We start from the raw sequence: 26,652 nt of genomic DNA on the forward strand, positions 1-26,652 counted from the left end.
TGAGTGACGCTGAGGTCCAGTGCTGCCTGATCGGACCTGCCTGCCTTTGCTGTTTGCTGCCCGCTGCCGGGGTTGGTGCTGAGACACATTGCTGTCCCGTGAGGCTGCAAAAGGAGAGCTGTCCCCTGTGCCCTCTTGCCCCAGCTGCCACTGCCAGCTGGAGAGGCTGCTGCGTGGAGTTACAGAGGAAGCTGCCGCTGCTGCATCGCGTGAGCAAGAATGCTGAGAAGCGTGGAAGAAAGCTGATTACACAGGATCTGAAAACAGGAAAGGCGTCCTGTTTGTCAGGCTGCAAGCCTTCAGAAAAGAATGACAAACTGTCAAGACAACAGATTTATTAGGGGACTGTGACTGGTTTTTGAGCGAGCAGCTAAAACAGTTTCTCACACTCAAAAGTATGAACGCTCTCTAACTTTACAATAAACCCAATTCACTTACACCTACCTTGTGTCTCTCGCATCCATACATCACAATACCCAACCCGTCATCCTTCATGCTCAAGTACAAGATGGCATCACAGGTACCTGCAGGTAAGTGCAGCCATTCCGTGAGGGTTGATCAAACTTTTAGGTCAAGGGCCTTGAGGAACCCTGCTTTCAGCTCTGAATGGTCAGCCAGGTAGGTCACTTGTGGAATGGTATATGTTTTTGGGCTATCCATTTTTTGATTCCTAGAGTTTGAAGAGGGACTTTACCAATTCACTGTAACCAGAATGTGAGTTTTGTAGATAGGATGCATTTTGCTACACCAATCCAAGGGTCAATCTGCAGGCCCAGATCTTTTTCAGAGTCACCGGGGCCAGTCATGTTCGGACTGTGCCGATGATGGTCCAAGCAGTGCAGTTGTTGATGCTAGAAGAGTCCTTTGTTTGCTTGATGGAAAAGCCGTGGCACTCTTCCCCTTGTGTTTTGAGACCGGGGAGATTGCAGAAGGTCTCTAATATCTTGATGTTCTGCTTCATGTTTTCCCAGGAATCGCTCAATAAGACCAGATCGTCTGCAAATGCCATCGCTGTGATGCTGTTCATTCCCCAGTGGTACCCTCTGCCACTCTCTTCCAGCTTGCAAAAGGCAACATTGGGTTGCCCTGTTTGACTCACACCTGGATCTGGATGTGGTCTGTCTGTGTTTTCTTTGTGGTGATATATGTACGGATGTTCTCATACATATTGCTCACCAAGCTGATGACATGAGGCTCCACTTCCCTTTGCTGCAGACCATGTAGGATGTGCTGGTGGCTGACGGTGTCAAAAGCCTTAGTGATGTCCACAAATACAACCCCCAGCGGTTTGTGATATTTTTTGGCAGACCGAATTACTGTTTGCAGGAGTTTCACATTTTCAGAGCATCCTGCCATTCTTATAAAGCCTCTTTGCCTTGGGTTGAGGGAGCATGCTTTAGTCGACCTTGCTGTTAATATTCTGGAGAACAGTCTTAACAGGATGGAGCCAATCATGATGGGTCTCCAGTTATTAATGTCTTGGAAATGTTCTGGTTTGGTTGACTTTGGTGTTAATACAGTCCTGCATCCCCTCACCATGTCCGAGATTTTACCTGATGTTAACCAAAGGTTGAATATCTCCATGGTCTGGGAAAACTCAGGGTCTGTCTTCTTGAGGTCCTTTAGGGTAATCCCGTCTGGACCAGGAGCTCAGCTTTTGCTCATCTCCTGCACACTCTTCTCAGTTTCTTTGGCTGTAATTAAGTCCCTGGAAGCGCTATTGTCAGCTTTCCCATTGAATTTGCAAGTTCCCAAGGCTCTTAAACTTTCCAGGTGTTTCCCATCTGTCTTTAAATGCCACACAAATTTCACTGGGTAGAATTTTGCAGGACAGGCATTCAATGTCATGCAGAGTAATCTTGGCTGATTTCCCCCAATCTAGATGGAATAGGTGCTGGAAGTGCACCTCTCCTGATTGCTCTCTTAGTCAGCCACTTCTGGCAAGGTCTTCAGAAGATTTCTTCCTGGGTCCCTGCTTTGTTCTTATCTCGGGCTGCTGTTCTTATCTCGGGCTGATGTTCTTATCTGGCTTATCATATTGATGCATCTGAAGCAGCCCTGGGCTGACTCATTGACCAGTGATGTCATCTGCTGGCCATTAAGTACCTGCTTGAATGCCCATGGGAAGGAGTTGAGTTTCCCAGCTGAAAGACTTTGACTGAAAGTTCTCTGATAATGGGCCCGCAGCTGCCCTTCCCTCTGCTGGTTGATGTTCCCAGCTGTTCCTCCTCATTATCTGGCCAATGACTCATCCCAGCTGCTGTTCCCATGCCCACAGCTGGTTCTCTGGGCAGCAATCTCCTCTTATCACTCATCTGCTTCCCTGTCTTGGACAGAATGTGTTTGGCAATGAGTTTACTGATGGTTTTGTTTCCCCAAAACTGAGCCTTCAACCTTATCAGCAGATGCTCTTCCTCCTTAGACCAACACCTTTTGTGGGCGAAACATGGATTTAAAAGAAACATGAAGAGTTTAGTTATAGGCTAGCTGTGTTGCAATTAGTTAGAAGAGGAAGGAATTTGGGCCCAGCTAGAGTTAATTAAAATGGTTAAGAGAGCTGGACCTGAAACAGTTTTCAAGATGTTAGGAATTGCTTATGGAATAATTGCTGATCTGTCATTTGTATGTTTGCTTAGCTGTGCTTAGAATGAGGAACAGAAACATTGATAAGTTGGTCTGGGCAACAGGAACAATTACCAATTTCCTCCCTCTGTGGGAACCTATTCAAAAGTCACGCAAGAGGAAACTTAGAGATGTGGGTGGGGATGTTGCTGGCAGGTTGTTCTCCAGCTCAGGAGGCAATGTTTCCAATGTTCCTTCCCTCTCCTTGCTGCTTTTTCCCCCGTTGTTTAGTACAAAAAGTCTCGGGAGACAGCTGTCTTCTTCCACACTTGGTTGAGGTTTAAGATGTTCTTACACCTCCCATAGCCTGGGAAAACCCTCCCAAACCGTGGAAAAACAAACACACTCCTTAGTGTCAAACACACCCGATGTGTAAAACTCCAGTGTCACCAGTTCAAATGCATTTTCTGCTAAGTTAGGGAGGCCAGATGGTAAATTTAGAGAGCACAGGTAGGCCCTGTTTTTACACAAGGAATCTAGATTAAAAGTTTTAGATGCCAGATCCACCCAATCAAAATGGGAAGTTTGGGTGCCGGTCAATGCCTGGTACAGGTTTATCGATGGACACATTTTAGGGATCCGGATAGTTAAAGTGTCCAAAATTTTAGGAGAGGAGGAATAAGATCGGCAGTAGACCCCTCAATAAAGTACCAAATCTTGCCAGGCACAAATCCATGGGCCAGAATTCGGGTAAAAAGCTGCACGGTCCTTACATAAAATTTGTTCAACTGTTTAGCAGGAGATTGTTGACTGGAGATTCCAATGGTACCATGCCGGGGCAGAAGTCGGCTTCGTTACACTTCAAAGGGCATACAGTGGTACCATGAGGAGGAGTGACCTTTGCAGCAGTGCCCACTTCGTAACAGGTATCTCCTCAGAAGATGGTAGTTACGCTGGCCGCTTACTCGCGCTTCATTGAATTTCTTCACTTTGACATTCAGAGCACTGGGCAGAAATCACATGGCGTCAACACCCACCTCGGGCCTTCGCGATGCTTTGTTTTAATTAAACAGTCGGATTCCCCTGGTCCGCACCAGTTCTAAGCTGGCTGCTTGGCGCCGGCCGAAGCGGGGCGCCGGCCCGGGGACCCCATCCGGGGACCCTCTGCTGAGCAATTGGACCAGGTGGTGAAAACCATGTCCTGTCCCCCTCCAGTGGCATGAGGAGATGATGATCATCCCTGGAGGAATCGCCTGATCCCCTGTGAGCCCTGGGCCTTTTTCCTCAAATGCTCAATAAACCTCTTCAGCAAATTTACACTCCGTGTCCAGGTCTCTGTGTCCGTGTGTGTTTTCCAAAGGAAATTCCCCCAAATCTCCAAGAAGTTGATCCCAGAGGTGTTGTCCTGGCCCCCTGACCATCTGCAAATCCTGTCACTGTCTCACTGTCACCTCCACACATCTCTGAGCCTGCTGGCACCTCCCAGGTTTGCTCTGAACTCCTCCCTCCTGCTCCCCACCACCAGGTGTTTCCGAGGGTCCTTTCCCAAATAGGGCCACAGGAGGATTTTCTGCCAGGGCAGAAGTGAGACCTGTGGGATTTGGTCAGACAGTTTAAAACATGACCATTTCTAAATGCTGGAAATCCAGAGGCTACAAAAAGGAAGTCTGCAGTTGGAATGGGCCATTATCCTCCTGCTTCCCGCTGCTCAGCTGGCCAAGCCCAACTCCAGAGGAGCAGATCATGGAAAGCAGAGCTGCAGGGAGTGTTGGAGACTCATTCCCAGAGAGAGAGGGAGAAAGAGTGAAGTAGGGACAAGAATTCCAATTGTTTTCTTGATCATAACCACCACAAACAGCTCTGTACTCAGTGTGCAACATCCCGATGCTGAGGCACGTTCCTGGTTTTTCACCACAAATTGCATCATTTTGGAAACTGTCCCTGGATTACAACAAAACCACAGGCCAAAAATTGACTCCGTTTGCTTCCTACATCAGAAATCATTAAACCTCTACCAAGATGCGTTTCCCTGCAGCAGAAAAGGCCACTTGATTCCTTTTGTGCTGACTTTCTCCTGAGTTCACGACTTCAGATCAACTGAAAGTGTCCCGCTACCACCAAAGGTGGCCGCCAACAACCAGGATCCAACCCCCGAGTCACCATCAAACGCGCTGGATCCGCGCCTTCTGCAGCCCAGCAGCAATTCCTGCCGCTGCCCCCTGCTCTGGGTCAGCCTGACGGGCATGGTTCTGGTGTGTGGGGCCAGCTCCCACAGGACACAGCGCTCAGACCCGCTCTGTGTCCCGCAGCTTGGGCATCTCAGGTGCTGCTCCACAGCTGCGGGGCCATTTCCCACTCTTTTTCCACCAAGGTTCCACCGCTGCTGCACTGAATGACAGAATCCCAGAATTAACCAGCTTGGAAAAGATCTGTGAGATCATCCAACACCACCTTGTCACCAGACCATGGCAGCAAGTGCCACATCCAGTCTTTCCTTGAATACCTCCAGGGACAGCGACTCCACCACCTCCCTGGGCAGCCCATTCCAATGCCCAATCACCCTTGCTGTGAAGAAACTCTTTCTAATCTCCAGCCTAAACCTCCTCTGCTGCAGCTCAAGGCTGTGTCCTCTTGTCCTGTCTCTGGTCCCTGGGAGAAGAGACCGAGCCCCACCTGGCTGCCCCCTGCTGTCAGGGAGTTGTAGAGAGTGAGAAGGTCCCCCCTGAGCCTCCTCTTCTCCAGGATAAACAACCCCAGCTCCCTCAGCCACTCCTCACGGGACTTGCATTCCACCGCTGTTCCACTGTTGCTCCGTGGCTGCTGCTGCTGCTGCTGTTCCAGCGCAGCTGCAAAACCTCCCCTGGTGCTGCTCCCACTCCAGTGCTGCTCGTCTGTGACACTGCGGGGCCTCCTGGAACCATGGGGACATTGTGACACCGCGGGGACACATGGAAGCAAAGGAACCCTGTGCCACTCCAGGATCTTGTGGAATCCACAGGCCTTGGGGAGCTGTGGGGCCTCATGGAACCAAGGATCCATTGTGATCCCTGAGGGCCTCGTGGTTCCCAGGGAGCCTTGTGACACTGTGGGGCCTCATGGAACCAAAGATCCATTGTGACACTGCAGGGCCTCATAGAACCAAAGAGACCCTGGGACAATGTGAGACCTGATGGCAGAAAGGGGGAGCCTGTGACAATGTGGGGCCTCATGGAGCCAAGGCGACCCTGACATAATGTGGGACCTCACAGCAGAAAGGGGACTCTGTAACAATGTGGGGCCTCGTGGAACCAAGGACCATTGTGACACCACAAGGGCTCATGGCACCAGAGGGATCCTGTGACACCGTGCGACCTCGTGGCCCAAAGGAGAACCTGTGACACTGTGGGGCCTCAGGGAATCAAGGGGACTCAGAGACATGGTGGGGGCTCCTGGTTCTCAGTCTCTTCTGACACTTGTCTCCATCTACACAGAAGCCAAACAGGGCAGCCTGAGCCTCTGCATCCAGAATATTCCTGTCTCCATGGCAGGATGCTCCTGCTCCCAGTGGTGCTGTGTGTTCCCTCTGCTCCCTGGGGGAATTGCATCCTACAAGACACAGCGACCACTCCGGTAGCCGACACCACAGGGCAGGGCCTCCTTCTGGGTGGCAGCAGAGACATCTTTCACTCCATCAGAATGCTCAGAGCCCCGTCCAATGTGGTCTGGAATGTTTCCAGGCACGGGGCATCCACCAGCTCGCTGGCAAATCTGTGCCAGTGTTTCACCACTCTCAGCATCAAGAATTTTCCTTATCTCTGCTCTGAACCCACTCTCTTTCAGTTGAAAACAATCTCTCCTTGTCCCCCTGACAAAGGCCCTCCGGAAACATTTCTCCACATGTTTCCGAGGAGGTGCTTTGAAGTCTGAAAGGTCACACTGGGGTGTCCCCACGGCCTTTTCTGCTCCAGGCTGAACAGGTCCAACTATCCCAGCCTGTCTCTGTCACAGAGCTGCTCCAGTCCCCCGAGCATCTTGGTGGCCTCCTCTGGAAGTGCTCCACGAGCTCCGAGTCTTTCCTGTGCTGAGGACCCTCTTGTCAATTGTTTTTACAGAAGACGCAGTCGCTAGGAGAGGGGAAACTCATCCTTCCTGAAATGCTGGCACAAGAGCAGGGACAGTTTCTGCAGGGCTGAGACACAGCCCCGAGGGAGGCAGGGACATTCCCATGGCGTCCCTGCAGCTGGGGGCCAATCTGCCGGCACTGGGAGCCTCTGTGTGTGTCCAGCTCATTCTCCCACGGCCGTTGGCACGTGGTCAGCGGCCAGCGTCCAATGCCATCCCCCTGATTGGCACTGATCTCCAAGGCAGCCTGGAGCTCTCCTGGGCCAATGTTCCCTAATTAGGACCCTGAGGACACTTCCTCAATTCTTGTCCAAACCAACTTCAGCACACCAAAGACGTCACAGCACTTGTCCATGAGGTCAAGAATCCCCCATGGGGACACTCTGCTCTCTCCTCCATGGGGCACAAAGCAGCAACACTCCCAAGGAAAATCTTCCCCCGTGGGCCCTGCGGCTCCTTGGGAAGTTCCAGAGCAAAGAGTCAAGGCAGGCGCCTGAAATGCTTTCCCAGCTGGCCCACAACACATCTCGGATGGATCCACAGTGTCCCTGGGAAAGACAGAAGCAGAACCCTTCACTAATGCCCTGGAACGTCCAACAGGAACCAAAGCCATGAACAGCTCTCAGGAACCACTTCTCAGTGGATTTTAACTTCTTGGAAGCCCAAGGAGTCTGAATGTCTTCCTGGAGCCTCGGGCCCTGGGCAAACAGGGCTTATCAGAGATGCTGGCAGGGGACCATCATCGCTCCTCCTCCCAGGACACCTCTCTTTGCCCAATTAGCTCCAAGTGGCTGCCTGGGGACAAGCTCCTCTTTCTCCACTTCCCCTTGGATGGGCACTTCCTGCTCAGGTCCAGCGCTGGCCTGGGCCCAGGGCCAGGACATTGCAGAGACCCTCTGTGGGAACAAGGGACTTGGGGAGCTGTGGGCATGTCCCAGGCAGGGACAGTGCTGGCGTCTGAGCCTTGTTGGGGATGGGTATTACAGGTGGGCATATCCCACAGATGGGGTCCTGGAAGCACACATGTGTGGGGCAGCTGTGCAGAGCGGGCCCCAGGTGCTCTGGTGTGCCCAGGTGTGACAGTGTGAGGGTCTGGGTAGGGCATCTTCCCCTCTGGACTCTGCTCTGGGGCTGGAGATGGGACTGGTTTGAGGCCTGCAATGCAAGAAAACGAGGTGGTGTGAATTTAGGAAGTGCCACACCTGAGTAATTCCCCAAGCCTCAGCATTGTATGCAGCTGATCACCACCCCCAGTGCTCCCCAGTGCTCCCCAGTGTCTCTAGTGACTGGAGATCCCAGTTATGAGGTTGATCACATTGCCCATGACACTGTTCTTCTCCCACATATTGGGTCTGGGACTGGGCTCAGCTCTGGCGTGTCCCACAGGGAAAGCTCTGGGAGGGAAGGGGCAGCGGGAGATGGGGGATCTGGCTGTGGGGGCTGCAGGAGGATGGATTGTGGTGGAGTGGGGGTTGTCCCCACAGGGTCCCCAGCTGCCTTTGGCTCCCTATCCCCCCCAGGGCCTTGGCCCCCGCAGGTGCCTGGGCCATTCCAGGGGCAGCTGCCCCGTGCAGGAAGCTGGAGGGATGCCAGGCAAGGGGGCTGGATGCGTGCCGCAGGTGGGATGGACTCTGTGCCAGGGCCGGGCTTGTGGCCAGGGCTGGGGGCTGTGCCAAGCCGGGCTTTGGCCTGGGGGCTGTCGGGGAGGGTGCAGCGAGGAGTCCCGGCAGGGATAAAGGTGCTCCTGGCCCGGTGCAGCCTCAGCCAGTGCTGCCCAGTGCGAGAGGAAGATGAAGGTGGCTGTGCTCAGCGTGGCCCTGCTCTTCTCCATCCTGCTGTGCCTCCCGGCACAGGCCAAGGTGAGGCACCAGCCAAACAGGTCCCCACACCCTGCCCTTTCTGGCCTCTCATCCCACCCTTTTGGTGTCCCTTCAGGAATTTCCTCCCGGCTCTCTCCTCTATGTCCTAGCCAGCCTCCCCAAATGCCCTCCCACTGACCATTCCCAAGCCCTTTCCTTCCATGCCCCCCCCCAGTCCTTTGCTTTTCTTCCTGGCCACTGCAGCGCTGTCTCCTGATACCATTCCTGGACTCACCCCCAGCTCCCAAACCCTCTCTCAGTCCTGTCGCTTTTGTCCTCGCCCATCCCCGTTCTTCTTTCCCCACCAAGCCCCTCCCTTGCACTCCCATGTCCCTACACCACAATTCCTTTCTCCTGCCCTGTACCTTACACCGTGCCCCTTCCACGGCCCCAGCCACGTCCCTTGGCTCCTCAGTTTACCCCAGGTCAGTGTCTTTGGGTCTCCCCCAGCTCCAAACAGATCTCCTTGGAGGCCCTGAATTCCCATCCCTTTGCCTCCGCCCTGCTCCCTGCACCCGTGTTCCCCCCTCAGCCCCACAAGGTCCAATCCAGACCAAGCCTTTGTTGTCCTTTCCCAGGCACTCCTGGAAGGAACCCAAGATGATCTCCAGGAGGTGAGTGGGGGGCTGGGACTGGAGGGCATCCCCTCTGGTAATTGGGGGGCACTTTGGTTCCTCCCATCCCTTGCTGGCACTGGGGACATCCCAGTGACCAGCGAGATCTCCTGGTCTCTCTGCAGGTGGATGTAGACAATGTCGACATCCTGAAGACGCCTCAGGTGGGTACCAGGAGTTCTGCCGGTGTCAGACCCTCCCCTCGCACGGCCACCACACCCCAGGCCATCCCATGCTGCCCCAGCACAGCCCAGTGCAGCCCTGCTGACACCCCAGACACCTCCCCTGCCCCACGGATCCTTCCCAGGGAACCCCTTGCCCAGGGCCCCTGTTGCATTCCCATCCCAGGCCCCCCAGCACCCTCTGCAAGGCCCAGGCCACAGCCCCTGCCCCAGCTGTGCCTCTTGGCCAGGACCCCACTGCCGCTGGGCAGGAGCACAGCAGCTCCTGCACCCCATTGCTGCCCGCAGGCCCCTTCCCCAAGGACCCCTTTGCTTTCCCTTTTCCTCCCAGTGCAGCCCAGTGCCCCCAGTGTGTCTCTAACGCTGCCTTTGTCCCCAGCCTGCTCTGTGTAAAAAGCTGGAGGCTCTTCTGCGGGTGAAGCGCCTGGCTGCCTCTCTGGATGCCTAGGTGAGCAGTGCCTGCAGGGAGAGGGCTGGGGCCAAGGCCCCTCTCATGTCCCAGTGGGCACCAGAGGTCACCTTCTGCGAATGTCTTTTAGAATTGCAAGTTGTGGGGACTATGGTGTCCTTTTCCCTACCAGTGGAATGAGGAGATGATCATCCCTGGAGGAATCCCCTGAACCCTTTGAGCCCAGGGCCATTTGCCCCTGACTAATCAATACACCCTTTTGGCAAAGCTACGCTCTGTGTCCGTGTGTCTGTGTCCGTGTGTGCTTTCCTAAGGAAATTCCCCCAAATCTCCAAGAAGTTGATCCCCGAGGTGTTGTCCTGTCCCCGTGACCATCTGCACATCCCATCACTGTCTCACTGTCACCTCCACACATCTCTGAGCCTGCTGGCACCTCCCAGGTTTGCTCTGAACTCCTCCCTCCTGCTCCCCACCACCAGGAATGACCATGGGAGCTCAGACTAGGAGCACCCAGGCTAGGGATGGATAAGGGGCACCTGGCAGAGGCGGGAGGAATCCCCCATTTCAGGGGGGTTGTGGGGTGCAAGGGGGGCAGCTGAGTCCCCTCCCAGATCCAGGGCTACAAACCGGGGACAAGATGCCTCAAGTGCCTCAGCTGAATCGTTTCCCTCAGCCCTTGGCCCGGCAAGTCTCTGGCTGCAGCACAACCTCTGCAGGAGACTTTCCAATGTGTACTAGTTTGAAAACAAACCAGTGGGAGGCACCAAGTCAGAATAACAATTTAATGGAAATTAAAGAAAAGGGAGAAAAAAGTAAAAGAAAACACTGTCAAACTGACAGAGTCAAGGTACAACCTGACACCCTGTTAGGCACGGTGGTGGTAGCAGTCTGGTAGAATGGTGGCTGCAGTCCCCTGAAGCAGTGATCCTGTAGTAAAAGAGTCTGCTCTTCCTCAGAAAGTCCAATGGTGGCTGTGTAGCTCCTGTCCTCTGGAAATCCAGTGGGAAGGGTTGTCTCTGGTGGTCAGAGTCCCAGATTATATCCAGGATGGGATGCTTGGTTCCTCCCTCTGGGTGGAGCATCTCACAATGGGGTAATGAGTCATGAGGCAAAGTGTTGATTAGGCTCATTAACAGAAGATAGTCCGGAGTGAGTTATCTCTGAGTCAGGCGGCAGGACAATGATGGGCAATTAACAGAAAGATAGTCTGGGGGAAGGAGGCAAGGAAACAGTGCCCCACCTGGTTTCAACAGCTCCTGAGGATGGTAATAGAATACACTGCAACCCAGGACACAATGGGAAGACAAAAGGAAGGAATTGGTCCTTCCCTCTCCCTCAGCCTTCCTCCTTGTGCTGATCTTCTTGTCATCCCTTAGCAAAACCAACCAAAACTCATCTGCAGTGAGGTGTTTCCAAGGGTCCGTTCCCAAATAGGGCCACAGGAGGATTTTCTGCCAGGGCAGAAGTGAGACCTGTGGGATTTGGTCAGACAGTTTAAAACATGACCGTTTCTAAATGCTGGAAATCCAGAGGCTACAAAAAGGAAGTCTGCAGTTGGAATGGGCCATTATCCTCCTGCTTCCCGCTGCTCAGCTGGCCAAGCCCAACTCCAGAGGAGCAGATCATGGAAAGCAGAGCTGCAGGGAGTGTTGGAGACTCATTCCCAGAGAGAGAGGGAGAAAGAGTGAAGTAGGGACAAGAATTCCAATTGTTTTCTTGATCATAACCACCACAAACAGCTCTGTACTCAGTGTGCAACATCCCGATGCTGAGGCACGTTCCTGGTTTTTCACCACAAATTGCATCATTTTGGAAACTGTCCCTGGATTACAACAAAACCACAGGCCAAAAATTGACTCCGTTTGCTTCCTACATCAGAAATCATTAAACCTCTACCAAGATGCGTTTCCCTGCAGCAGAAAAGGCCACTTGATTCCTTTTGTGCTGACTTTCTCCTGAGTTCACGACTTCAGATCAACTGAAAGTGTCCCGCTACCACCAAAGGTGGCCACCAACAACCAGGATCCAACCCCCGAGTCACCATCAAACGCGCTGGATCCGCGCCTTCCGCAGCCCAGCAGCAATTCCTGCCGCTGCCCCCTGCTCTGGGTCAGCCTGACGGGCATGGTTCTGGTGTGTGGGGCCAGCTCCCACAGGACACAGCGCTCAGACCCGCTCTGTGTCCCGCAGCTTGGGCATCTCAGGTGCTGCTCCACAGCTGCGGGGCCATTTCCCACTCTTTTTCCACCAAGGTTCCACCGCTGCTGCACTGAATGACAGAATCCCAGAATTAACCAGCTTGGAAAAGATCTGTGAGATCATCCAACACCACCTTGTCACCAGACCATGGCAGCAAGTGCCACATCCAGTCTTTCCTTGAATACCTCCAGGGACGGCGACTCCACCACCTCCCTGGGCAGCCCATTCCAATGCCCAATCACCCTTGCTGTGAAGAAACTCTTTCTAATCTCCAGCCTAAACCTCCTCTGCTGCAGCTCAAGGCTGTGTCCTCTTGTCCTGTCTCTGGTCCCTGGGAGAAGAGACCGAGCCCCACCTGGCTGCCCCCTGCTGTCAGGGAGTTGTAGAGAGTGAGAAGGTCCCCCCTGAGCCTCCTCTTCTCCAGGATAAACAACCCCAGCTCCCTCAGCCGCTCCTCACGGGACTTGCATTCCACCACTGTTCCACTGTTGCTCCGTGGCTGCTGCTGCTGCTGCTGTTCCAGCGCAGCTGCAAAACCTCCCCTGGTGCTGCTCCCACTCCAGTGCTGCTCGTCTGTGACGCTGCGGGGCCTCCTGGAACCGTGGGGACATTGTGACACCGCGGGGACACATGGAAGCAAAGGAACCCTGTGCCACTCCAGGATCTTGTGGAATCCACAGGCCCTGGGGAGCTGTGGGGCCTCATGGAACCAAGGATCCATTGTGATCCCTGAGGGCCTCGTGGTTCCCAGGGAGCCTTGTGACACTGTGGGGCCTCATGGAACCAAAGATCCATTGTGACACTGCAGGGCCTCATAGAACCAAAGAGACCCTGGGACAATGTGAGACCTGATGGCAGAAAGGGGGAGCCTGTGACAATGTGGGGCCTCATGGAGCCAAGGCGACCCTGACATAATGTGGGACCTCACAGCAGAAAGGGGACTCTGTAACAATGTGGGGCCTCGTGGAACCAAGGACCATTGTGACACCACAAGGGCTCATGGCACCAGAGGGATCCTGTGACACCGTGCGACCTCGTGGCCCAAAGGAGAACCTGTGACACTGTGGGGCCTCAGGGAATCAAGGGGACTCAGAGACATGGTGGGGGCTCCTGGTTCTCAGTCTCTTCTGACACTTGTCTCCATCTACACAGAAGCCAAACAGGGCAGCCTGAGCCTCTGCATCCAGAATATTCCTGTCTCCATGGCAGGATGCTCCTGCTCACAGTGGTGCTGTGTGTTCCCTCTGCTCCCTGGGGGAATTGCATCCTACAAGACACAGCGACCACTCCGGTAGCCGACACCACAGGGCAGGGCCTCCTTCTGGGTGGCAGCAGAGACATCTTTCACTCCATCAGAATGCTCAGAGCCCCGTCCAATGTGGTCTGGAATGTTTCCAGGCACGGGGCATCCACCAGCTCGCTGGCAAATCTGTGCCAGTGTTTCACCACTCTCAGCATCAAGAATTTTTTTATCTCTGCTCTGAACCCACCCTTTTTTAGTTGAAAACAATCTCCCCTTGTCCCCTTGACAAAGGCCCTCCGGAAACATTTCTCCACATGTTTCCGAGGAGGTGCTTTGAAGTCTGAAAGGTCACACTGGGGTGTCCCCACGGCCTTTTCTGCTCCAGGCTGAACAGGTCCAACTATCCCAGCCTGTCTCTGTCACAGAGCTGCTCCAGTCCCCCGAGCATCTTGGTGGCCTCCTCTGGAAGTGCTCCACGAGCTCCGAGTCTTTCCTGTGCTGAGGACCCTCTTGTCAATTGTTTTTGCAGAAGACGCAGTCGCTAGGAGAGGGGAAACTCATCCTTCCTGAAATGCTGGCACAAGAGCAGGGACAGTTTCTGCAGGGCTGAGACACAGCCCCGAGGGAGGCAGGGACATTCCCATGGCGTCCCTGCAGCTGGGGGCCAATCTGCCGGCACTGGGAGCCTCTGTGTGTGTCCAGCTCATTCTCCCACGGCCGTTGGCACGTGGTCAGCAGCCGTCCAATGCCATCCCCCTGATTGGCACTGATCTCCAAGGCAGCCTGGAGCTCTCCCTGGCCAATGTTCCCTAATTAGGACCCTGAGGACACTTCCTCAATTCTTGTCCAAACCAACTTCAGCACACCAAAGACGTCACAGCACTTGTCCATGAGGTCAAGAATCCCCCATGGGGACACTCTGCTCTCTCCTCCATGGGGCACAAAGCAGCAACACTCCCAAGGAAAATCTTCCCCCGTGGGCCCTGCGGCTCCTTGGGAAGTTCCAGAGCAAAGAGTCAAGGCAGGCGCCTGAAATGCTTTCCCAGCTGGCCCACAACACATCTCGGATGGATCCACAGTGTCCCTGGGAAAGACAGAAGCAGAACCCTTCACTAATGCCCTGGAACGTCCAACAGGAACCAAAGCCATGAACAGCTCTCAGGAACCACTTCTCAGTGGATTTTAACTTCTTGGAAGCCCAAGGAGTCTGAATGTCTTCCTGGAGCCTCGGGCCCTGGGCAAACAGGGCTTATCAGAGATGCTGGCAGGGGACCATCATCCCTCCTCCTCCCAGGACACCTCTCTTTGCCCAATTAGCTCCAAGTGGCTGCCTGGGGACAAGCTCCTCTTTCTCCACTTCCCCTTAGATGGGCACTTCCTGCTCAGGTCCAGCGCTGGCCTGGGCCCAGGGCCAGGACATTGCAGAGACCCTCTGTGGGAACAAGGGACTTGGGAAGCTGTGGGCATGTCCCAGGCAGGGACAGTGCTGGCGTCTGAGCCTTGTTGGGGATGGGTATTACAGGTGGGCATATCCCACAGATGGGGTCCTGGAAGCACACATGTGTGGGGCAGCTGTGCAGAGCGGGCCCCAGGTGCTCTGGTGTGCCCAGGTGTGACAGTGTGAGGGTCTGGGTAGGGCATCTTCCCCTCTGGACTCTGCTCTGGGGCTGGAGATGGGACTGGTTTGAGGCCTGCAATGCAAGAAAACGAGGTGGTGTGAATTTAGGAAGTGCCACACCTGAGTAATTCCCCAAGCCTCAGCATTGTATGCAGCTGATCACCACCCCCAGTGCTCCCCAGTGCTCCCCAGTGTCTCTAGTGACTGGAGATCCCAGTTATGGGGTTGATCACATTGCCCATGACACTGTTCTTCTCCCACATATTGGGTCTGGGACTGGGCTCAGCTCTGGCGTGTCCCACAGGGAAAGCTCTGGGAGGGAAGGGGCAGCGGGAGATGGGGGATCTGGCTGTGGGGGCTGCAGGAGGATGGATTGTGGTGGAGTGGGGGTTGTCCCCACAGGGTCCCCAGCTGCCTTTGGCTCCCTACCCCCCGCAGGGCCTTGGCCCCTGCAGGTGCCTGGGCCATTCCAGGGGCAGCTGCCCCGTGCAGGAAGCTGGAGGGATGCCAGGCAAGGGGGCTGGATGCGTGCCGCAGGTGGGATGGACTCTGTGCCAGGGCCGGGCTTGTGGCCAGGGCTGGGGGCTGTGCCAAGCCGGGCTTTGGCCTGGGGGCTGTCGGGGAGGGTGCAGCGAGGAGTCCCGGCAGGGATAAAGGTGCTCCTGGCCCGGTGCAGCCTCAGCCAGCGCTGCCCAGTGCGAGAGGAAGATGAAGGTGGCTGTGCTCAGCGTGGCCCTGCTCTTCTCCATCCTGCTGTGCCTCCCGGCACAGGCCAAGGTGAGGCACCAGCCAAACAGGTCCCCACACCCTGCCCTTTCTGGCCTCTCATCCCACCCTTTTGGTGTCCCTTCAGGAATTTCCTCCCGGCTCTCTCCTCTATGTCCTAGCCAGCCTCCCCAAATGCCCTCCCACTGACCATTCCCAAGCCCTTTCCTTCCATGCCCCCCCCCAGTCCTTTGCTTTTCTTCCTGGCCACTGCAGCGCTGTCTCCTGATACCATTCCTGGACTCACCCCCAGCTCCCAAACCCTCTCTCAGTCCTGTCGCTTTTGTCCTCGCCCATCCCCGTTCTTCTTTCCCCACCAAGCCCCTCTCTTGCACTCCCATGTCCCTACACCACAATTCCTTTCTCCTGCCCTGTACCTTACACCGTGCCCCTTCCACGGCCCCAGCCACGTCCCTTGGCTCCTCAGTTTACCCCAGGTCAGTGTCTTTGGGTCTCCCCCAGCTCCAAACAGATCTCCTTGGAGGCCCTGAATTCCCATCCCTTTGCCTCCGCCCTGCTCCCTGCACCCGGGTTCCCCCCTCAGCCCCACAAGGTCCAATCCAGACCAAGCCTTTGTTGTCCTTTCCCAGGCACTCCTGGAAGGAACCCAAGATGATCTCCAGGAGGTGAGTGGGGGGCTGGGACTGGAGGGCATCCCCTCTGGTAATTGGGGGGCACTTTGGTTCCTCCCATCCCTTGCTGGCACTGGGGACATCCCAGTGACCAGCGAGATCTCCTGGTCTCTCTGCAGGTGGATGTAGACAATGTCGACATCCTGAAGACGCCTCAGGTGGGTACCAGGAGTTCTGCCGGTGTCAGACCCTCCCCTCGCACGGCCACCACACCCCAGGCCATCCCATGCTGCCCCAGCACAGCCCAGTGCAGCCCTGCTGACACCCCAGACACCTCCCCTGCCCCACGGATCCTTCCCAGGGAACCCCTTGCCCAGGGCCCCTGTTGCATTCCCATCCCAGGCCCCCCAGCACCCCCCGCATGGTCCAGGCCACAGCCCCTGCCCCAGCTGTGCCTCTTGGCCAGGACCCCACTGCCGCTGGGCAGGAGCACAGCAGCTCCTGCACCCCATTGCTGCCCGCAGGCCCCTTCCCCAAGGACCCCTTTGCTTTCCCTTTTCCTCCCAGTGCAGCCCAGTGCCCCCAGTGTGTCTCTAACGCTGCCTTTGTCCCCAGCCTGCTCTGTGTAAAAAGCTGGAGGCTCTTCTGCGGGTGAAGCGCCTGGCTGCCTCTCTGGATGCCTAGGTGAGCAGTGCCTGCAGGGAGAGGGCTGGGGCCAAGGCCCCTCTCATGTCCCAGTGGGCACCAGAGGTCACCTTCTGCGAATGTCTTTTAGAATTGCAAGTTGTGGGGACTATGGTGTCCTTTTCCCTACCAGTGGAATGAGGAGATGATCATCCCTGGAGGAATCCCCTGAACCCTTTGAGCCCAGGGCCATTTGCCCCTGACTAATCAATACACCCTTTTGGCAAAGCTACGCTCTGTGTCCGTGTGTCTGTGTCCGTGTGTGCTTTCCTAAGGAAATTCCCCCAAATCTCCAAGAAGTTGATCCCCGAGGTGTTGTCCTGTCCCCGTGACCATCTGCACATCCCATCACTGTCTCACTGTCACCTCCACACATCTCTGAGCCTGCTGGCACCTCCCAGGTTTGCTCTGAACTCCTCCCTCCTGCTCCCCACCACCAGGAATGACCATGGGAGCTCAGACTAGGAGCACCCAGGCTAGGGATGGATAAGGGGCACCTGGCAGAGGCGGGAGGAATCCCCCATTTCAGGGGGGTTGTGGGGTGCAAGGGGGGCAGCTGAGTCCCCTCCCAGATCCAGGGCTACAAACCAAGGACAAGATGCCTCAAGTGCCTCAGCTGAATCGTTTCCCTCAGCCCTTGGCCCGGCAAGTCTCTGGCTGCAGCACAACCTCTGCAGGAGACTTTCCAATGTGTACTAGTTTGAAAACAAACCAGTGGGAGGCACCAAGTCAGAATAACAATTTAATGGAAATTAAAGAAAAGGGAGAAAAAAGTAAAAGAAAACACTGTCAAACTGACAGAGTCAAGGTACAACCTGACACCCTGTTAGGCACGGTGGTGGTAGCAGTCTGGTAGAATGGTGGCTGCAGTCCCCTGAAGCAGTGATCCTGTAGTAAAAGAGTCTGCTCTTCCTCAGAAAGTCCAATGGTGGCTGTGTAGCTCCTGTCCTCTGGAAATCCAGTGGGAAGGGTTGTCTCTGGTGGTCAGAGTCCCAGATTATATCCAGGATGGGATACTTGGTTCCTCCCTCTGGGTGGAGCATCTCACAATGGGGTAATGAGTCATGAGGCAAAGTGTTGATTAGGCTCATTAACAGAAGATAGTCCGGAGTGAGTTATCTCTGAGTCAGGCGGCAGGACAATGATGGGCAATTAACAGAAAGATAGTCTGGGGGGAGGAGGCAAGGAAACAGTGCCCCACCTGGTTTCAACAGCTCCTGAGGATGGTAATAGAATACACTGCAACCCAGGACACAATGGGAAGACAAAAGGAAGGAATTGGTCCTTCCCTCTTCCTCAGCCTTCCTCCTTGTGCTGATCTTCTTGTCATCCCTTAGCAAAACCAACCAAAAGTCATCTGCAGTGAGGTGTTTCCAAGGGTCCGTTCCCAAATAGGGCCACAGGAGGATTTTCTGCCAGGGCAGAAGTGAGACCTGTGGGATTTGGTCAGACAGTTTAAAACATGACCGTTTCTAAATGCTGGAAATCCAGAGGCTACAAAAAGGAAGTCTGCAGTTGGAATGGGCCATTATCCTCCTGCTTCCCGCTGCTCAGCTGGCCAAGCCCAACTCCAGAGGAGCAGATCATGGAAAGCAGAGCTGCAGGGAGTGTTGGAGACTCATTCCCAGAGAGAGAGGGAGAAAGAGTGAAGTAGGGACAAGAATTCCAATTGTTTTCTTGATCATAACCACCACAAACAGCTCTGTACTCAGTGTGCAACATCCCGATGCTGAGGCACGTTCCTGGTTTTTCACCACAAATTGCATCATTTTGGAAACTGTCCCTGGATTACAACAAAACCACAGGCCAAAAATTGACTCCGTTTGCTTCCTACATCAGAAATCATTAAACCTCTACCAAGATGCGTTTCCCTGCAGCAGAAAAGGCCACTTGATTCCTTTTGTGCTGACTTTCTCCTGAGTTCACGACTTCAGATCAACTGAAAGTGTCCCGCTACCACCAAAGGTGGCCGCCAACAACCAGGATCCAACCCCCGAGTCACCATCAAACGCGCTGGATCTGCGCCTTCCGCAGCCCAGCATCAATTCCTGCTGCTGCCCCCTGCTCTGGGTCAGCCTGACGGGCATGGTTCTGGTGTGTGGGGCCGGCTCCCACAGGACACAGCGCTCAGACCCGCTCTGTGTCCCGCAGCTTGGGCATCTCAGGTGCTGCTCCACAGCTGTGGGGCCATTTCCCACTCTTTTTCCACCAAGGTTCCACCGCTGCTGCACTGAATCACAGAATCCCAGAATTAACCAGCTTGGAAAAGACCTGAGAGATCATCCAGTCCAACCTATGACCCAACACCACCTTGACACCAGACCATGGCAGCGAGTGCCACATCCAGTCCTTCCTTAAATACCTCCAGGGACGGCGACTCCACCACCTCCCTGGGCAGCCCATTCCAATGCCCAATCACCCTTGCTGTGAAGAAACTCCTTCTAATCTCCAGCCTAAACCTCCTCTGCTGCAGCTCAAGGCTGTGTCCTCTTGTCCTGTCTCTGGTCCCTGGGAGAAGAGACCGAGCCCCACCTGGCTGCCCCCTCCTGTCAGGGAGTTGTAGAGAGTGAGAAGGTCCCCCCTGAGCCTCCTCTTCTCCAGGATAAACAACCCCAGCTCCCTCAGCTGCTGCTCACGGGACTTGCATTCCACCACTGTTCCACTGTTGCTCCGTGGCTGCTGCTGCTGCTGCTGTTCCAGCGCAGCTGCAAAACCTCCCCTGGTGCTGCTCCCACTCCAGTGCTGCTCGTCTGTGACACTGCGGGGCCTCCTGGAACCATGGGGACATTGTGACACCGCGGGGACACGTGGAAGCAAAGGAACCCTGTGCCACTCCAGGATCTTGTGGAATCCACAGGCCCTGGGGCACTGTGGGGCCTCATGGAACCAAGGATCCATTGTGATCCCTGAGGGCCTCGTGGTTCCCAGGGATCCTTGTGACACTGTGGGGCCTCATGGAACCGAAGGGACCCTGGGACAATGTGAGACCTGATGGCAGAAAGGGGGAGCCTGTGACAATGTGGGGCCTCATGGAGCCAAGGCGACCCTGACATAATGTGGGACCTCGCAGCAGAAAGGGGACTCTGTAACAATGTGGGGCCTCGTGGAACCAAGGACCATTGTGACACCACAAGGGCTCATGGCACCAGAGGGATCCTGTGACACCGTGCGACCTCGTGGCCCAAAGGAGAACCTGTGACACTGTGGGGCCTCAGGGAATCAAGGGGACTCAGAGACACGGTGGGGGCTCCTGGTTCTCAGTCTCTTCTGACACTTGTCTCCATCTACACAGAAGCCAAACAGGGCAGCCTGAGCCTCTGCATCCAGAATATTCCCGTCTCCATGGCAGGATGCTCCTGCTCCCAGTGGTGCTGTGTGTTCCCTCTGCTCCCTGGGGGAATTGCATCCTACAAGACACAGCGACCACTCCGGTAGCCGACACCACAGGGCAGGGCCTCCTTCTGGGTGGCAGCAGAGACATCTTTCACTCCATCAGAATGCTCAGAGCCCCGTCAAATGCGGTCTGGAATGTTTCCAGGGACGGGGCATCCACCAGCTCGCTGGCAAATCTGTGCCAGTGTTTCACCACTCTCAGCATCAGAATTTTCCCTTATCTCTGCTCTGAACCCACTCTCTTTTAGTTGAAAACAATCTCCCCTTGTCCCCCTGACACAGGCCCTCCGGAAACATTTCTCCACATGTTTCCGAGGAGGTGCTTTGAAGTCTGAAAGGTCACACTGGGGTGTCCCCACGGCCTTTTCTGCTCCAGGCTGAACAGGTCCAACTGTCCCAGCCTGTCTCTGTCACAGAGCTGCTCCAGTCCCCCGAGCATCTTGGTGGCCTCCTCTGGAAGTGCTCCACGAGCTCCGAGTCTTTCCTGTGCTGAGGACCCTCTTGTCAATTGTTTTTACAGAAGACGCAGTCGCTAGGAGAGGGGAAACTCATCCTTCCTGAAATGCTGGCACAAGAGCAGGGACAGTTTCTGCAGGGCTGAGACACAGCCCCGAGGGAGGCAGGGACATTCCCATGGCGTCCCTGCAGCTGGGGGCCAATCTGCCGGCACTGGGAGCCTCTGTGTGTGTCCAGCTCATTCTCCCACGGCCGTTGGCACGTGGTCAGCGGCCAGCGTCCAATGCCATCCCCCTGATTGGCACTGATCTCCAAGGCAGCCTGGAGCTCTCCCTGGCCAATGTTCCCTAATTAGGACCCTGAGGACACTTCCTCAATTCTTGTCCAAACCAATGTCAGCACACCAATGACATCACAGCACTTGTCCATGAGGTCAAGAATCCCCCATGGGGACACTCTGCTCTCTCCTCCATGGGGCACAAAGCAGCAACACTCCCAAGGAAAATCTTCCCCCGTGGGCCCTGCGGCTCCTTGGGAAGTTCCAGAGCAAAGAGTCAAGGCAGGCGCCTGAAATGCTTTCCCAGCATGCCCACAACACATCTCGGATGGATCCACAGTGTCCCTGGGAAAGACAGATGCAGAACCCTTCACTAATGCCCTGGAACGTCCAACAGGAATCACAGCCCTGAACAGCTCTCCGGAACCACTTCTCAGTGGATTTTAACAGCTTGGAAGCCCAAGGAGTCTGAATGTCTTCCTGGTGCCTCGGGCCATGGGTAAACAGGGCTTATCAGAGATGCTGGCAGGGGACCATCATCCCTCCTCCTCACAGGACACCTCTCTTTGTCCAATTAGCTCCAAGTGGCTGCCTGGGGACAAGCCCCTCTTTCTCCACGTCCCTTTGGATGGGCACATCCGACTCAGGTCCAGCGCTGGCCTGGGCCCAGGGCCAGGGAACTGCAGAGACTCTCTGTGTGGACAAGGGCCTTTGGGGACCTGCAGCAAATTGCATCCAGGCACAGTGCTGGAGTTTGAGCCTTACTGGGGATGGGGTCCCTGGCACCCTGCATGTGGAGCAGCTGTGCAGAGCTGGAGCCAGGTGCTCTGTGTGGGCACGGTGGCTGTGGGTGGGACAGGGGGAAGGTCAGGGCAGGACATTTTCCCCTCTGAACTCTGCTCTGGGGCTGGAGGTGGAACTGTTTTGGGGCCTGCGAGGAAAGGGAATGGAGTGGTCTGGCTGTGGGAAGAAGCACACCTGAGCCATTTCCCAAGCCTCAGCCTTGTCTTGGGGTGATCAACATTGCCCAGTGCTCCCCAGTGTCTCCAGTGACTGCAGATCCCAATCAGCTGCCTACCCTTGACTCAAAGTCCTCCCACATTCCTGTTTTCCCTGATTCCGGGGTCCTGGAAGAGGGGTCAGTGCCCAGCCCTATTTTCTCAAAGTGCCTGAGTGGGAATAGGGGCAACTGTGCTGGGACCCAAGAGAGTTTGGGATGGGCTCAGCTCTGGGCTGTCCCACAGGGAAAGCTCTGGGAGGGAAGGGGCAGCAGGAGATGGGGGATCTGGCTGTGGGGGCTGCAGGAGGATGGATTGTGGTGGAGTGGGCGCTGTTCTCACATTGGGATCCAGCTGCCTTTGGCTCCCTGCCCTGCAGGCTGAGAGTTGCCCCTGGCAGCTGGCAGATCCCCTGTCCTGGCAAAGACAGGGATGCAGGATGGCTCTGCAGGACAGCGCTGGGCACCCCTGGCTGCACCTCCACCTTCACACCCTGCAGCCATCCCTGGGAGAAGAGGCATTTGGGCTTTTCACAGGGAGAGGGCTGCATTGGAGGGGATCCTATGGATGTCACCCCAAGACAGGAGACCTCTCAACTCTCCTGACACAACATTTCTGGGTTTCATTTTCTGTCATTCCCTGATCTTATCTCTGCTTCCTGGAGATTTTCCTCCTGGACTTGTTTGCCTGGGCCTGATCTGTCCCTGCCACCACTCACAGACCGCAAATCTCTGTGCACTCTCCTTGACCCTGCAGGAACCTGCCTCTTTGCAGGGCACTGGCTGGGGGCAGTTTCTGTTTGCAGCTTGGAAAAAGAACAGGTCACACTAAGACTGATCACTAAAAATAAGACTTCAGATGTCTCAGGGACTTGTCAAAATTCATAATACCATTTATATATATATCCCCTCCCTGCCATTCCCCAGTAGAACGAAACTGAAAACAAAGTCTCAGGAAATGTCCTCATTTTTATCAAAATCCTTGGCTTGGAAATACTCTGGGACAGATCAGAAACCCTCAGCATTGTCAGAGCTTCATGTCTGACCTCCCCTGCACTCGAGATGTTCTGAGCTGTACTCACAGAATCTGTAGGCATTGGGATGTTCCAGCTTCAGGAGATCCCTCCAGGAGCTGCAGCTGCCTTGTCCTGCAGCCAGAGGCTTCCTGAGTCAAGAGCTGGCAATGATTCTGCTCCAGCAACTTCTCAGCACCTTTGCAGCCTTGGCTGAGTTTAAGCCCTGTGTGCCTCTGTGCTGTGCCCGGGCTGGCTGCAGGCAGTGGCCCAGCCCTGCTGGGCTGGGCCCAGGAGCTGCTCCTGGCCACAGCTGTCTCTCTGCAGCGCTGCCGCTTGCCAGGAGCCGCCTCTGTGCCAGGAGCCCGGCCCAGCTCAGCAGCACAGCCACAGCACAAGGACTCTGATGACCCTCTTGGGGCTTGGTGCTGAGGCCCTGAACATCAGTCCCTGAGAGGGAGCTGAAGCAATCTCTCAAGAATTCAAAGTCAATATCAATCTCCAGAGTTTCCTGAAGTTTTAATGGGTCCCACTGAGGAAGACTGAGGATGAGAAAGTGTCCCCAGGTTCCAGTTAGAGCAGAACACTGGAGGCAGTGATGGCAGGTGGGGACAAGCAAAGGAAAGGTGTCTGTGAGGCTGAGGAAACCTGGATGTGTTCCATGACTCCAAAGGGCCAAGGCCTGAGCCCCAGCCCCTGGCAAGGCAGATCCTGTCCCTCCCTCAGTGCGCAGGGCTCTTGCCGGGGCACTGGGATGTGGGGATGTGCAGTGCCAAGGGCAGCACCATGGGGCGGCCCCTGCCAGGCCGCTGAGCAGGGACAAGGAGGCCCTGAGGCCCCAGGGCTGCAAGGGTCACTTGTCTCCTGCTGGCCTCAGGGCCAGGGCCAGCAGCCGTGGCCAAAGTGCTGCACAAGTTGGCTCTGTCAGGGCCTTGCAGCTGCTGCCCATCCCTCTGCCCTCTGCAGCCCAGGCTGTCCCATGCTGTCCCTGCCCTGCGCCTCTGTCCCTGCAGGCTGTCCTCATCCCCCGGCTGCCCCACCTTGCCGGCCCCTTCCTTTGCTGGCAGCTCTGCGTCCTGCCTGCCTCTGCCTGGGCACACAAAGCCTTGGGCTGCTCCAGACTCCTTCTGGGGGACGTGTTGCAGCACAGCACTTCCCTGGGAGGGAAAGACCTTTCTCCTGGTGTCCAGTCTGGAGCTGCCCAGCTGCCCTTGGTGCCATTATTTCTTTGTCAGGCTGTTTTATACAATGAAGAAAAGCTCCTCCATCTTTGAAACCTCCCTTCAAGCCCTCCCAGGCTACTTCTCTTCTGTCCTCAGTCTCCACAGAACTGAGCCCAGGGCCCTCAGCTTCCACCTGCTGGTTTTGTGTTGAGGCCTCCAAAGCCCATCTTGGGAGATTTTTGGGTTCTCTCTAAGGTCTTTGAAAATGGAAACATAGTGATCGAGGTCCAAGATAAATGGAGTGTTATTTTTTCCCAAACCTTGCAGTGACAGAACAAGGGGCAATAGCTTTAAACTGAATGAGGGGGAATTTAGATTTGATCTAAGGAGGAAATATTTGACAGTGAGAGTGGCACAGAACTGCAACCATGCAAGCCAGAGAGCAATGCTCCATCCCAAAATTCTTCAAGGTCAGGAGGTTTGTGCCAACCCCTCCACTCCCCAAGGATGGAATTCCTGTTGTGGGGGTTCTCTGATGTGCTGCGTGACCTCACAATGCTTCTGGCCAGAATGTCTGCTGGGGGCCAGCCAGGCTGCTGCAGTGGCAGTGACCTCACAGCCATCACCATTCTGGCCCTGTCCCCTGGGCCTGGCTCTCCCCTTTCTTCTCTCCTGGTCTTGTCTCTGCAGGGATGAGTGGTTTTGTGATGAACACCTTGTCCCCAAGATATTCCTGAGACCAATCATTTGTCAGTCAGGCCCATGTCACAGCAGTGACCTCATATTCAACTCGCTCAACTCCTCATCTCTGCTGGAGCCCACATTGAGCAGCCAAAGCCAGCCCCTGCTCTGGCCTTTCCCTCTGCCCTGCCCCAGGGCCTGACAGAGCCAGGCTGCCGCAGGTGACCTTGAGGTTGTGCAGGGCTCAGGCACAAGGGCTGTGCCAGACTCAGTGCTGAGCTCACACTCTGTGGGGTGGAGCAGAGCCCAGCCAGAATCACCCCCTGAAGGAGCAGCTCTGCAGTGGTGGGCACTGGGCCGGCTTGGCCAGGGAGGCTTCTGGCCATGCCCTGCAAGGAGCTGCTGCTGCCAAGGTGCCTTTGGTGTCTCAGGCTCTCCCTGGCACAGCTCCCACTCCGGCACTCTGCACTGAGGCCTTCAATGTCTTGGGCTGGCCTGGGGCTCCTCCTGCAGCAGGGTCTGCCCTGGTCATGGCACAGGAAAGGCAGTTCCTGCTGGAGCAGGAGGCTCTGCCTGGAATGGGCTCAAACAGCTCCAACAAGGCCCTGTTTGCAAAGCCCCCAGTGGGGAATGCAGAAGGGAGGTCCCGCTGCTTTTGGGGTGAAGAATGCAGAACCCAGCCTGACTCCTCCATTTCAAAGTTCAACATCCTCAGAGGGAGCTGCAGCTGTGGCAGAGCTGGTAAAATCCCTGGAGAAAGGAACAACCAACCAAGTGACGCCACTGAGAGCTTCTCCAGAGCTGTGGAGTTGGCACAGCCTGGGCACATCTGACTGACAGGGCAGCACGTCAGACTAGAAAAGCCCCGTCCCAAATTTTAATGGCAACGTCTTCTGACATTTCCCTTCTTGGGGGTGGTGGAGATCCCTCCCTGGAGTGGGGACACTCCTCAAGGTCACTGCTCAAGGCCGAGTCACAGAGATTTGCCCACGGTCATTGATCTGGGTGAGTGACATCAATCTCTGCTTAAGGACTGGTTTTGCTTTAATACAAGTGCTTCAAAATTGCGTCCTAGAGCACTAGATTGTAATAGTTGTTACAGCTCCTGTACTGTGCAGTAAATAATTCTGATTGAGATCTTTTTCTCTAATCATGAGGGTAATCAATTAGATCTGTATTTATATAAATAGATCTGGTTTGCTGTTACTCATCCCGTGGGACAATTTGCATAAAGCTTCAATTCCACCTGTTTAATCCTTGCCAAAAAAACCATAAACCCTTGCCAAAATCTGGGGCTGGGATTGGATCCGGCCGTTCCCAGGCTCCCCTCACTGAAGGAGTTTAGAAAGCCTGGGGGTCCTGGAGGGATTTGGGGATCTATGGGGAGTGTTTGGGGGTCCCTTCTGACCCAATGGCAGCTTCTCTAATAAACTTTGCCTGAAGCTCCCACTCTGCCCATGACAGGCACGCTGTGAGTGTCTGTGACATCCCGGCTCTAGGGCAGCCTGGGGACTCCTGGATGTCACCATGGAACCCCTGTGAGTGTCCGTCACCTCACGGTTCTTTAGGAGCACGGGGATTTCACCACTGGACTCCTGTCACTGACTGCGACATCCCGGCTCCTTGTCAGCATACAGACACGTCTGTTGTCACCATGGAGCCCCTGTGAGTATGTGTGAGCTCATGGCCCTTTGGAAGAAGACACCCTTTGCATTTCACATGAAACCCCTGTGACCGGGTCTTTAGCAGCCCAGAGACCCCTGAGATGTTACTGTGGAGCCCTTGCGCTTGTCTGTGAGCTCTCAGCTTCAGAGCAGGTGAAGACAACTGTGATGTCACCGTGGAGTCCCTGTGGCTGTGTGTG

At 55.3% G+C, this 26,652-nt stretch overlaps 1 protein-coding gene across 1 annotated transcript in view; it reads right to left on the reverse strand.

Annotated features, from left to right (window-relative positions):
- LOC125320969 (zinc finger protein 208-like) overlaps positions 1 to 26,652 on the reverse strand; it is a 430,705-nt gene that overhangs the window by 375,112 nt on the left and 28,941 nt on the right. Inside the window, 1 exon segment of the mRNA XM_048293401.1 lies at positions 24,662 to 24,665. Coding sequence (XP_048149358.1) covers positions 24,662 to 24,665 — 4 coding nt within the window.

Source organism: Corvus hawaiiensis, unplaced genomic scaffold (assembly GCF_020740725.1).
Source record: "Corvus hawaiiensis isolate bCorHaw1 unplaced genomic scaffold, bCorHaw1.pri.cur scaffold_32_ctg1, whole genome shotgun sequence".
In the NCBI taxonomy this organism is placed as follows: domain Eukaryota; kingdom Metazoa; phylum Chordata; class Aves; order Passeriformes; family Corvidae; genus Corvus; species Corvus hawaiiensis.